We start from the raw sequence: 12271 nt of genomic DNA, 5'->3' as shown, positions 1-12271 counted from the left end.
TGGGCTTAATTGCTGGCCTTTGAAGTTTAACTCTTCCCAAGACTGTTGGCTTATGGACAGGCTGAGCAGGACACTGAAGAAACCTCTGTATCCCACTCAGGGCAGGTTTCCCCCATGTGAGCAAAGCCTGGGGACCCTGCCTGCCTCCTGCCCAGCCTGCTCTGCCAGGCTGACTGTGCTGGGCTTTTTCAGGGGTCTGCAAGCCATGCAGCTGGGCTGGAAGGCATTGTATCAAGTGGAAAAGACCTGCTCCTCCATCTTCATGTTCCTGGAGTCTGCATCCAGATGTTTGCTACTTAGCTGCGAACTAAAATCAACTCAGGGCCCTCAAACAAAACAGCTGCCCTGGAGCTGGCAGTGCCTGTTCTCTGCAACACAACCCACCCTCAAGTTGTTCTCCAGCTGCAGAGTGCAAGAGAAGCTGATGGATGAACAGGGTAAGTGGGGAAAAAATAGTTTTGCAATTAGATGATTACTTGGACTTGGCAAACCTGGATTCAACTCCCCATCTGCTCCAGGCTCCCTGCAAGCCCATCTTGCAGCTTCCTTTTACCTCCATCCCTGCCTGAGTCACAAAAACTGGGCTGCTTTCACTTGGAAAAACATATACTTGTGCAAGAAAGGAGGAATCCTTATTCCTTCTAGTTAAAGATAACAGGGAACAAAGGAAATTAATTTGTCCCAGAGTCAATGCAACATGAAAAAGCTACATTAGACTCGGATGGGTCCAGAAAGTAGGAAGCACAATTGAAATGCAGGAGGAATTTAAACTTCCTGATTATCAAAGCAGGGGTTTCAAGCACCAAGTATAATCTAATAATAATAATAGTAATAATAAAGCAAAGGGAAGAGTGGTCATGGGCACAGAGAGAGCTGCTGCCTGGGGAGCACGAGCCCTCCTCCGGCCTCTCACATGCACACCTGCACGTGCACACACAGTGTCTGCACGACCCCTCTGAGGGGTGGGCACGAGGGGAGGCAGGAAGATCACAGGCACACACTCTTCAAAGGGGAATTAGTCATCAGAGGTAGCGGCAGAGGAAGGAAGGCTCAGGTACGAGGTCAGACGTGCACAAGCAGAGAGGGCTGACAGAGGAGTTCTGAGTGTTCACTGCAGATCTAAGAGCCCTCCTGGCGTCTGCACAAGCAGGACAGGAGGTGGAATCCCTGGAGTAAATGCACCTACAGCACGTAGGAGATAAGAAATTTCAACCCTCCTGGAAAACACCGCACAGCTTGGCTTTCTGCCATCCTTGAAAGCAGCCAGAGCTGCCCAAACCCAGAGCCTTCCCTGATGCGGTTGATAAAATCTTACTCTGTTCTCTGAAGAATCCCCAAGAGAGATGGGCTCTAAAGAGCACAGCAAATCTCTCCCCCCACACAGGGCTCTGTTCCTCACCCCCAGGTCAGTGATCCCATCTGCTCCCTGCTGGGCAAAGAGACTTAAAGATGGAGAGACTCAGAGCACTGGGAAGAAATCTGGCCCCATGGGGCTGTCCAGGGCATTGATGGCGAGTTACAGATGCACACGCTCTCAGTTTCTCTTGGCACAGAGCTGTGACCACAAGCCAGGACCTGCTGCAGCAGGAGATGATAATCATCATCTCCGAGAGCCAAAGTGTATCGGGGCATTCGCGTCACTTGAGATTAGCTGGCTGTTTAACATCTGCACAGATTTCTCTCTCCACCTCCACATAACACCCCTCGTGCATCTATGAAACTAATTTAATTCCCTTCCAAGAAAGGCTGAGTTGGAAATGTCACACTTTGTATATCATAGCACAATTCCTACAATGAAACGCCCAGCCTAAATGGCAGTGTTGGACTCCGGCGCTGTTTGAAGGCCAGTCAGCTAAACCCTCTTCTGCTGCTTTTTAAAAATAGCTTACAACAGGGTGACCAAGTTTCATAAACACCCAGTTACTCTTGTTAGTACTCAGAGCTGACTGTTTTTTCCCGTTCAAAGGTGCTTCCCTTGCCACGCAGCGCAGTGGGAAGAGCACGCAAGCGGACGCGATGGGAAGGAAGCGTTTACACATGCTAATGACTTCCACCCAAGCAGCACAAGTGCTCACAGGGAAACGGTGCTAAAGAAACAACACGACACTTCCTCGGCTGTCCCTATTTGGTCCCCATGAGGTACTTGGTGCTCAGAGCCATGGGGCGAGGCTGGGGTTGGCCTTTCCAGCCCCATGGGAATCCAAGGCGTGAACGAAGGGAAGGCACGTTGGCTTGGACCACAGAGGCAGGAGAAGCCATTTGGCAGCGGGGCCATTTTGGCACCACACTGGACCAAGGGGTTGAGGACAGACACTGGCCCTTTCCTACTCTCAAGCAGTGTGGGTCCAGAGACCAGAGTCCTTCCAGGTGCCACTCAGGTCATTTCACCATGCACATCTCTCTTCATGCCAGAACAGGTTTCCTAAGTTCATGTGGGGCCCTGTTTATTTTTCTTTTTTTTTTTTTTTTTTTTTTTTTAAATCCACTATTGTATTAGGAGTGTTTTTCTTTTGGCAAAGGTTACCGTGGGGCCAACGCTGTGCGGAGTCTCCTGCCTTCCATCACCACTACAACCTCTGAGCCGGAGCTCAGCCCGGCCAACGCCGCTTATCTTCAATGAAGGCAGGCTTGGATTTCCCCCGCCGTATAAAAAATAGATCCAGGCACTCCCCCTCTCCCCCAGTGCATTCTTTGAAATGCCACCCAGGCCTTGTTATTGCTGGGAGGCTGGAAAGCCAGGGATTAACTGCCTCAGGCTGCACCAGGCTTTATTTGTCTAAGCAGCCAAGGGTGAGGAGCGGCCATAAATACTGTGAAATGCTGAGCGTTGTGGAGGGGCAACGCAGGCACCTTGGAATCAGGGATCACATCCTGGGCTGGGTGTAATCCTGGTGTAACCCATTTCATTGGAAAAAGGCTCTTGACTCCCTACAACACAGGGGCTTTCAGGAACATCAAATTCCATCACCAGGTGTTCAAAGTGGGGACGCCAAGCTACCCCCAGTGTAGCACTAACAGTGGTGCCTCTGTTGGTCCCTGTAGCACAGGAGTAACCAAACATGGTGGTGAGAATCCCACTTCAACTCTGTCACCCAAGGGGGGACATGCTGGGTCTGAGCCTGCCTGCTTGCCCAGAACAGGCAGCTCCCCTTCCCTTGTACACTGGGATGTCATAGCACAGAGGGGAGATGAAGACCAGGATATGCCCTGATCCCATCCCAGCACTGGCAGTACTGCCAGAGCCAGCACCTTACAGCCCAGGACCCATCAATTCTGACAGTTTGGCAAGAGCCAACAAACCCAATGAAGAGCCATCAGGCCCAGACACACACTCCAGTAGCTAAATCACTTTACAAAGCATTGCTGAGTAACCCCATTTGGAGGTAAGGTGGTTGCTTCCCCCCTGCTTCATCCCAGCACAAGGATCATGCACCGCCTGCCCAGCGGTGCAGGGATTTCCTTGGAGTGAACGCCTGCATCTCCTGTGGGAGCATCCCACTGTACCACTGCCTGCCATGCTTTCAGGACATGCCATTAAACTTCTGCCCTTTGCTCCCCGAGGGCCAGGGCCTGCAGCGTGGTGAAGGGATGATGGGCACTTAGACCCAGTTACACCTCCCTGGGGACTCTGCTCCGGCTGGGACAACCCACAGCGTGAGTGATGGATTCCTGCGGGCGCTGGATGCCGTCACCTCTGCTGGGTGCGATTTCGCTCGCTGCCATCACTCCGAGCTGGCAGCTTCCAAATCTGAGCATAAACCACAATTCGTGCCCAACCTTCCTAGCTCAGTAAATGTCAAGATTTACTGTCGTTCATGGAAACTACTGACTTGACCTGCACTTTCGTCAGTATTTATTTTTTTGGGTCACTACATCTTCCATCCATCTCCGTGGATGTCAGTACTTCGGAAATGGGGAAAACAAGTCTTGGACGGAGAGTCAAACCTGGAGCCAAACCTCACTGTAGCACACTCGTGCATGTCTGTGCATACATGTACACGCTGCCCCCAGCCAACACATGACCTCCCACACACAGGGAAACCAATGGAGAGGTTTCCAGGCTCTCCTACACAGTTTTGTGCTTTTTTGGGGAATAAAAGAAACCAGTAAATCCTTTAAAGATTTCCCTGTTGCATGGAGAGCTCATGTGCCTCCGTAACTCAGAAAGATGATGGAGGAACCCAAACAGCTCCATGGGTCTCCTGGGTCTCATGAAGGTGCAGACAGACCTTCACAAACCTGTGGAGCCACTGCCCAATTCAAGGCACCTGGCTGTGCCCTGCAGAGTCTGCCAAGCCCTGGCAAGCCCAGACAGCAGCCAAAATGGTAAACCCACTGCAGGGTGGGGAAGGACCCCAGAGAGGAAGGGGACAGTGACCCGGGGGGGGGCCTGGCTGCCATGGTGGCTGGTTACCGTCAGCCACTCAGCAAAGCCATCATGAGCTTGCAAATTCTGTACAAACTTCCCACGTGACACAATTAAGGGGCCAGATCCTGAAGCCCTTCCTTCTCTCTTTACTCAGACCAATGTCCACTGAAGTCATTGAGACATTGGACTAAATACAGCTGAAGGATCTCAGGATTTGGCCCAGTAATAAAAACTTCCTTCCTTTGTCTACTGCTCACTCCACATGATCCCACTGCCTCCCGGCCTCCTCCTGGCCATGTCTCCTGAGGCTGGGGCCGTCAGTTGTTTTGGTCGATGCTGCTTTTCTGTTTTACCCTCGTCCAGACAGTGCCTGTCCCCTCGTGCAGCTGTGAGCTGCTGAGGTGGAGGGAGCCGGGGTGGCCAGTGAGGAAGAGGGGGGGTTGATGGGTTAAATTCAACTTGGCAGAGGGACATGGTGACATGAATGTGCGGACACCGTGCAGGCTGGGGGCAGTCTCCGCCTTCACCTTCTGAAAGGCAATTCCTTCAACACCTCCTTGAGGATGGGTTGGAACATCTCCAAAAAAGCTTTTCTCCTGCCCTGCTGAGCGTAGAGCAAGTGTCTGGGGCTCTACACCAAACTTTTATGTGAGAGACTGGGTGAGATGACTCCTACCCAGGAAGGTGTAGCAGGAAGTTAACTCATCTCGCTGCAGTGGCATCTGTGCATCACGGTAGGAAGTGACACCATAAGAAACACGTATGATTTTAAACAACTTCCAATATGAATTTTGCTGCTTTTTCTGCCTCAGAATAGCCAGGGGGATGAAAAGCCCTGTCATCTCCCATGGGTACCTATCTCCCCAAGCATAGCCACCTGAAACATGCACTGAGGTTTGGGACAGGAGCTCCTGCTTCCTTCCCATGGCCACGAGCCTTTCACACACCTGTGACACAGACAGAGCAGTACCTGAATACACATGGACTGATACAGCAACTCCCTTCACACCAGTCTCCCTCCTTGTGCTCCTTGCTGACAGAAAGCAAACACAAAAGGAAATTGAACTTGGCTGAAGGGAGAAGCATTTGGTCCTGCAGCACCAGCACATTTGGATGATCTAAACCTCAGTCCTGCAACTCACAGATGCCCACGTGGGTGACCTGGTCATACAGTGGATTGCTCAGAAAGCACCAAATAACCCCTGCGAGTTCCTGCTGAGGTCTTACATCTTGCAGTGAGATTTTTAAAATTGCTCAGCTAAAGCCAAAATCATCAGAGATGCGCTTTGGAGTGCGCAGCTCTAATCACCCCAGGGAACACAGAGCTCTGAGCAGCAGAGAACTGGTGATCTCAGGGTGCAAGGCTGTGGTGTTGCCTTTGCACAGGTCTCAGGGAGTCCTGAGCCTCCCAGCCCAGCTGAGCCAGCTCACCATGTCCTGTTTCCCAATGCAGAGCACAGCAATGCCAACCTGGGCATTCCACAGAGTCCAATGCCCTGTCCAGTGACAAGGGCTGCTTTGCTTAAGGCTTGCTCTTGAAAAAATACAGCCTCACTGTGCACTCCATCCTTTTTAAATACATTAATTGCCATGGAAACAATGCTGGTTTTGGTATGGGAGCAGCCTGGTGGCCTCCACAGATGCAAGATAAAAATCAATGGATACATCGACATACAAGCTGTATTTCAGGACCTTTTGTGGTTTTGAGGCTGGTCACCATGGGCACATACGAGAGAATGGCTCAGACACTAACAAGATGCCAACTTCCACAGAGAGAAAGCTGAGGACAATAAAATATGCAGGAACATCTCCTTTTCAATGTTTATCTGCTTGGGCAGAAGGTTCTTGTATGGGAGCTGCTCCCAGGACTGATGTGTGTGCTCAACTCTTGGCACTGGTCATCACTCTCAGCTCCTGCTGAAACATCCCAGCCCTGGCTGCCCTTCACATCCTCATTGTCAGTGAGTACAAAGTCTCACCTGGTCTCAGACCTTGGCAGGGTGGCTTTGCTACATGCCTCCCCTCTCTCCATCCACGGCCCTTCCCATCAGTTCAGATGCCTCACCAAAAAGAAAGGAAAAAAAAAGCCAATTAAACAGCACTGAGGGGGTTTGTACACAAAGCAACACAAAGGGAGAGGCTGTGAGTGCCCTTCCCGCCCTGCCCGCAGCCGCCCCCAGGAGCCCGGTGGAAAGGGCAGCCCTGGCTGTCCCCTCCCGGAGAGGGGAGCACTGCCCTGTTCCCTGCCATGCCGCCCATCATAAAGGGGTCCCTGAGCTGTTATCAGGCAGTGACAGTTTCCGCCATCAGATTCCTCCTGTCCGTCAGGAAAGCTAAATAAGGAACATCGTTCAGGCGGCTGCAGGAAGAGGGGAAATGCAGGGACATCCGGCCCAGCTGCCAATTTTTCCTTTCCCATGAACCACCACTGACCTCCACCAAGGGAGAACCTGGACACCCAGCCTGGCATCGGCACTGCTCCTCTTCGCTTAACCCTTCCCTGGGGGATGCCCTGATCCCTGGAGCCTGCCGGGCAGGCGGCCTCGCTGTGCAGGGCAGTGTGGCCGTGGTGTGACAGTGCCTGGGTGCTGTGTCACCGGCACCACAGACTGAGGTGGGCAGACCAGGTGCACCAGCTGGTGTTTGCCCATCCAGCTGGAGCCATGGCCAGGAGAAGGCTTAACCTCTCCACACCTGCACTTGGAATGGCAGCTATACCTTTCATAGTGGCAGCAGGTCCCCAAAGCATCAGTGATCTACTCGACCACTTCCCTCTTTGCATGCGCTGAGACCAGGAGTGGAGTTGAGCTTATTCTCTTGCTTATCCCTCTGAAGCAGAACTGGGGTTTTCTAGGCTCTCCCAAGAGTTGTAGCCAGCTCTGGCCTGGCTGCTGTAGACAGGTAAAATCTCATCTCCTCTTTCTCTCTGCTCACGCCAAGGCTCTGCCCATCAGTAACATGGACCAGGACAGTCTGCAATCCACTCATCCCTTTCTCATGGTTCTTCCTGGGGACATCCCTGGGCTCCTCACTGCCTTTCACTGTAGGGGAGGAGGAGTAGGGGCCTGGTTATTACCAGGCTTAGATAAGGGGAGACCACAACACTTGCTCAGAGTATCTCTTGCCTTTCCCCACTACCCGGTTCTCTCTATTTTCCTAGTTTACAGTCTTTTACTGACCCCCTAAACCAATCCTCCCTCATTAGCACATGATGTCTGTCCCATGGCACCTCCAGGCTTGGCCACAAAGCCTGCGTGAAGGATCCTCACCCTGGAAGGAGAGGGCAGAAACACAGCAAGAAAAACAACTCACACGTGGGAGAACTTGTAAAGTGAAATACAAATCGCTGGCTGAAACCTGTTTCTGCTACCTCAGCAGGGAAACGACTCCAGGAGAGACTCCGAGACTCCCCACTTAATATCCTCAGCTTATAAAACTTAGTGGGAGTTTCTGCACCGGCTGCCATGGGGCCGGGTTTTCACTCTCCTTCTGCTGAACTTGCACCCAGAGATGGAGCGATTCGCCCGCAGCCCCTCGACAAGACGAGTGGCCAAGCTGGGCTCGAGGGCTCGCGCCCCATCGCCGACTTGACCACCCGCCATCTCCGCTTCCACTGTTCTGTGCTAACAATGAGGCACCACAGATGGGCAATAACGCCGAAAACATCAGAACTATTCTGACCAGAGAGAAAAAGCCCCCCTGGGACCTGGCTAACCCCCTCTTTTAACAACGTGAAACAAGAAACAAAGGTCTGGGATAGCCAGAGGCAATAAAAATCCTGGAATTCATTTAACCAGTCACTAGATGCCAGTGCAGCTGCAGCAGTATTTCTTTTCCTAATGAAGGACAAAAGATAATTCCAGCTCTCGCCCAGGGCAAGGCTCAGCTCTGGTCCCCCCAGCAGACCCTGGCACACATCAGAGTGCCCCCCACAGCACTCAGCTGATGTGGGATGTGTACCTGGCCGCCCGCTGCCCCTTGTCCAGCTGGAGATTTGCAGGAGCTGCGGGGGTAGCTGGGGCAGGTCAAGGAGAAACATGGTACTGGACACCTCTGGCTCGCAGTCCAGAGTGAGAAAGAGGGCTTTCAGCTTTAACTAACCACCTGTGGATTTTTTCCTTGCAAACTCATCTGTTTTTCCATACACAACTGCCCATGGACCCAGACAAACATCTCACACCCGCAGGGCCCCATGGTGATGAGCTCCACTGCTGTGTGGCAGTGTGCGACAAGCCACCAGCCTCCCACTACACTCCACATCCTCCCAGCACGGGAACCCACCAGGAACTGCCTTCTCTGGGTGAGCTGTGATTTTGCAGTCCTCAGTCGCAACGCCCCAGCCCGTCTTTCCCAGCGGAAGAGCGCGGTGACGTTTAGTCATTCCTCACACGGAAACCACCACGACTGCTGGCTCCCCACCCTCCATGGGCAGCGCAGCCTGAGGGGTCCGGCCATCACAGGGATTTCTGCTTCTCCCCACACATTCAGGACCCCTTGGGATCCCCATCACCTCTGGCTTATTGCAGTTTTCCCCCCTCACTAGTTTAAATATACAATTCCCCCAAACTGGGAGTGAGGGAGCCCCCCACCTTGCCCCCATTGCTTGGGGCTGTTTCAGCCCAGCAGGCTGAATGCAAAGGCACCCTATTTATTTGGAAATGCCTCTGCTGTGCCAGCTGGAGTGGCTGAGGAGAAGGTGGGTGAGGTGGGTGTTGTCTCCATGGCTCACCTTGATCCCCAAAACTGCTGAGCTGGGCAGACCTGGGGACCCCCCAAGAGCCCCCTCCTGCTCTGCAAGGCAACCTCCTGAGTGCTGCGGATGTCTCGTACGGCGCTGGAGAAACTGCTGCCTGATGCCGTTCCCGTGGGATCCCGCTCTCCCTTTCCCTCCCCAGGAACTGCCTTGGGACGCTGGGAACAGCCTGTTCCCTCCTGGCCGGCTGGGAGCACCTGCCCTTCCCACGCCTGCCCTGGAAAACACCACACCAACACGGGGCCAAGAGAAACCCTGGGGATAGTGATCCTGCTTGGAGCAAGCCCATGGGAGAGAAGCAGCAGAGTGGAATGGGGCATGCTGGAGGAAGCCCCCTCCACCCCGTCTGCACTGGCTGGGCACATTGTGCTGTTGGGGGAGTGTCCCCCTGCCCAGACGTCAATTTGAGCTCAGCAACTGACGCCCTGGTGGGTGTTTGTGCAGGCACTGAGCCGTGGGCTTGCGTGCCCGTGCCAAATCCCAGGGCGGTAGTTGCAGCCCACTCACCCGAAATCATCCTTAAGCAGACAGCAGGGCACAGGAGACGTGGCTGGCCCCTCCCTGGCAGCCCCCCAGGGACCACGGGCTGCATCCCTCCCGTCACCCACCTCCCCTCGGAGGCCCTGGCTCTGCCTCATCGCTGACAGCGGCCGGGTCGAGCCTGAGCGGGGTTTGCTGTGCACTCCTGGCTGTTGCATGAAAGGGTGTTGCTGGAACGGCCCATGTTTATTACTTGCAATAAAGCGACTGCTTCAAATCCCAGCTGCGCAGGCAACTGTTGCTGCTGGCACGGTCAGCGCGGGGCTGTCCGAGCGCCCGGCTGGGGGGTCTGTGTGATCCTAGAGGGGGGCAGGCGGCAGCAGCCAATGCAATCGGCTCAGGTCCTACACAAGCACGGGCCCTTCCCTCATGTAAAGGGCATATGCTCTTGGAAGCAGCAAGCCAGTGTCCCCAACGGGATTGTTTGGCTGCGGGATGCTCAGCACTGCTCCGCGCCCAGAGGATGCTGGCTCAGGGAGCACACACTCTCATCACCATCCACGAAGTGTTACCTCAAAGTGCCCTGGGATGATGGGGCTGAACCTCTGCCTGCTCCCCACGTCTCACTGCCTGCACAGGGCAGCTCCCCAGCTCCAGTCCATCCTGGGAGCACTGTGGAGCTGGAATGTGTAAGAGCTGTGTGCTCTTGCTGGCCCATTTAATCAGGCACTGGGGTGCAGGAACGAGAAGGACGCAGTGCCAGAACAGACCTTTCATGATGCTGAGATGAATATTTCATCCTTCCCAGGTGGAACAGACTCACACCTCCATCCCTACTTTCATGGGGAGCAAACATTTGCACCCAGTTGGGATTATGATTAATGAGGAATTCGTGGGTCCTTCACACACTGACAAATTGATCTCAGGTAGAACAGAAGAAGAGGAAGCAAATTCCAAGGGTACAATCCCCCAGCTGAGCTTCACATTGCTCTCCGTTGCTGCACTAATCAGGCAGCACCAAGAGCTTCAAAGCTCTGCACAGCCCTGCGCTGACGAGGCCACACAGCACGCAGCTGGGCTGGCCAGAGCCTCCCCGGCACTGCTCCCGCACCTCCAGGAGATGAAAGAACCTGAGAAACAGCTACACGACGCTTTACAAATTGCTAACAGGAGAGCTTTGAACAGTTGCAGCTCCTGCCGTGACTCCCCACCAGCAGCAGGTCCCTTTCTCTCCGGCCTCCTGGAGCTCCCACTGAGCTCCAGCAGCCTGCTGGGTCCTTCAGCCCCACAGCACCAGAGCTATGAGCAGCATTTTGGGCAGAGCAGGTTGATAGTGACGCTGCTGGTGATGATGTCTGTGCCGCACCTCTGCAGCCAGACCTGCAACCCTCCCGTGAGCTCACTTCAACAACGGCAGCAAATGCCACCAGTGACAGTGAGTCACTGAGCGGAAGCTACAGAAAATTCTATTTATGCTCCCAAAATTCATCATTCCCATATTGGACGCTTCCACCATCACTAACTTTCTCTTGGTCTTGCTCTGATTCAGGCTGTAAATGCTCTACTTGTGCAAGCAGGAGCTCCTCTGGGAGTAGCTGTTGGGGTGCCCTGTCCCCGCTGCCGTGGCAGTGCCTACCCAGCTCTGCCCTGCCCCATGGTCTTTGCTCTCTGGAATGGTGTTGCAGCCACATCTCTGTAGTGGCCCCACACCCGCCTGGCCCAAGATATGGCTGAGGGTTTGACTCTCTGCCCAACAGCCTTTTGCCCCAGAAGTGTTATGGGAGGTTCACTGGGATCTGCCTTGGGTGACTTCCCAGGCAGACCAGAGCTGGGAGAGGCAGGCTGGACAGCATGGTGTGGACCCCTGCCTCCCGCGCCTTCCTCCCCAACGCGCTGCCCGGCACGCACAAATTAATGACCCTGTGCGTGAAAAAATAAATAAACAGAGCCCTGACTGGCCTCCAGCCTGTCCTCCGGCCGGGCGCGTCCCCGCGCAGGGACATCCCTCCCGCGAGGGTCCCTTGGGGTTTCTCCCTGCTCGCAGCGAGACACCCGCGGCACGAGCGCGGCGTGGGCTTCCCGCGTCCACGGACCCCGCGGGGACCGCAGCAGGGTCCTCCCGTCCCGTCCTCTCGCTGCGGGCACGCTGTCACCGCCGTCGGGGACACCCGGGCGGGCGCCGCGGCACGTCCCGGTCGGGGATGGGGAACCCCGGGACGGACTGTGCCTATCCCCGTCGGGGATGGGGAACCCCGGGATGGACTGCGTCTGTCCCCGTCGGGGATGAGGAACCCCGGGACGGACTGTGTCTGTCCCCGTCGGGGATGGGGCAGCCCGGGACGGGCAGCGCCGCGGCACGGCATATCCCCGTCCGGGGTGAGGAACGCCGTGGCGGGCAGTGCGGGTCCCTCCGGGGTCTGGGGGACACACGGATGGCAGCGCCGAGTCCCGTCCCGTCCCGTTCTGCCGGAGCAGCCCCGTCCCCAGCGCGCCCGCAGGTGCGGGGCGGGCGGCAGAGCGGGCAGGGCAGTCCCGCAGCCCCCTCAGCTCACCTGCCTCCGAGACAATGCCGAGCCAGAGCCAGAGGGGCAGCGTGCAAACTCTCCTCATCTCCGGGGCTGCCGGCAGGTCCGTGCGATGCGGAGCGGTGCGAGCGCCCCGCGCCCGAG

The 12271-nt window shown here is 55.2% G+C and overlaps 1 protein-coding gene across 3 annotated transcripts in view; it reads right to left on the bottom strand.

Moving 5' to 3' along the window:
• FLT4 (fms related tyrosine kinase 4) overlaps nucleotides 1–12271 on the bottom strand; it is a 58099-nt gene extending 45828 nt beyond the window's left edge. For 2 of the 3 annotated variants that reach the window (XM_027682869.1, XM_027682870.1), the window contains exon 1: nucleotides 12155–12258. In XM_027682869.1, the coding sequence (XP_027538670.1) occupies nucleotides 12155–12212 (58 nt within the window). In that variant the 5' untranslated portion in view covers nucleotides 12213–12258. Of the gene's footprint in view, nucleotides 1–12154 lie in introns of all 3 variants that reach the window. The other variant, XM_027682868.1, reaches the window with a different exon arrangement.

The sequence above is a fragment of the Neopelma chrysocephalum genome, unplaced genomic scaffold (assembly GCF_003984885.1).
Source record: "Neopelma chrysocephalum unplaced genomic scaffold, ASM398488v2 Primary Assembly neopelma1_63, whole genome shotgun sequence".
NCBI lineage: Eukaryota > Metazoa > Chordata > Aves > Passeriformes > Pipridae > Neopelma > Neopelma chrysocephalum.
The sequence above is the reverse complement of the archived record's forward strand: the minus strand, read 5'-3'. Positions and strand labels throughout refer to the sequence as shown.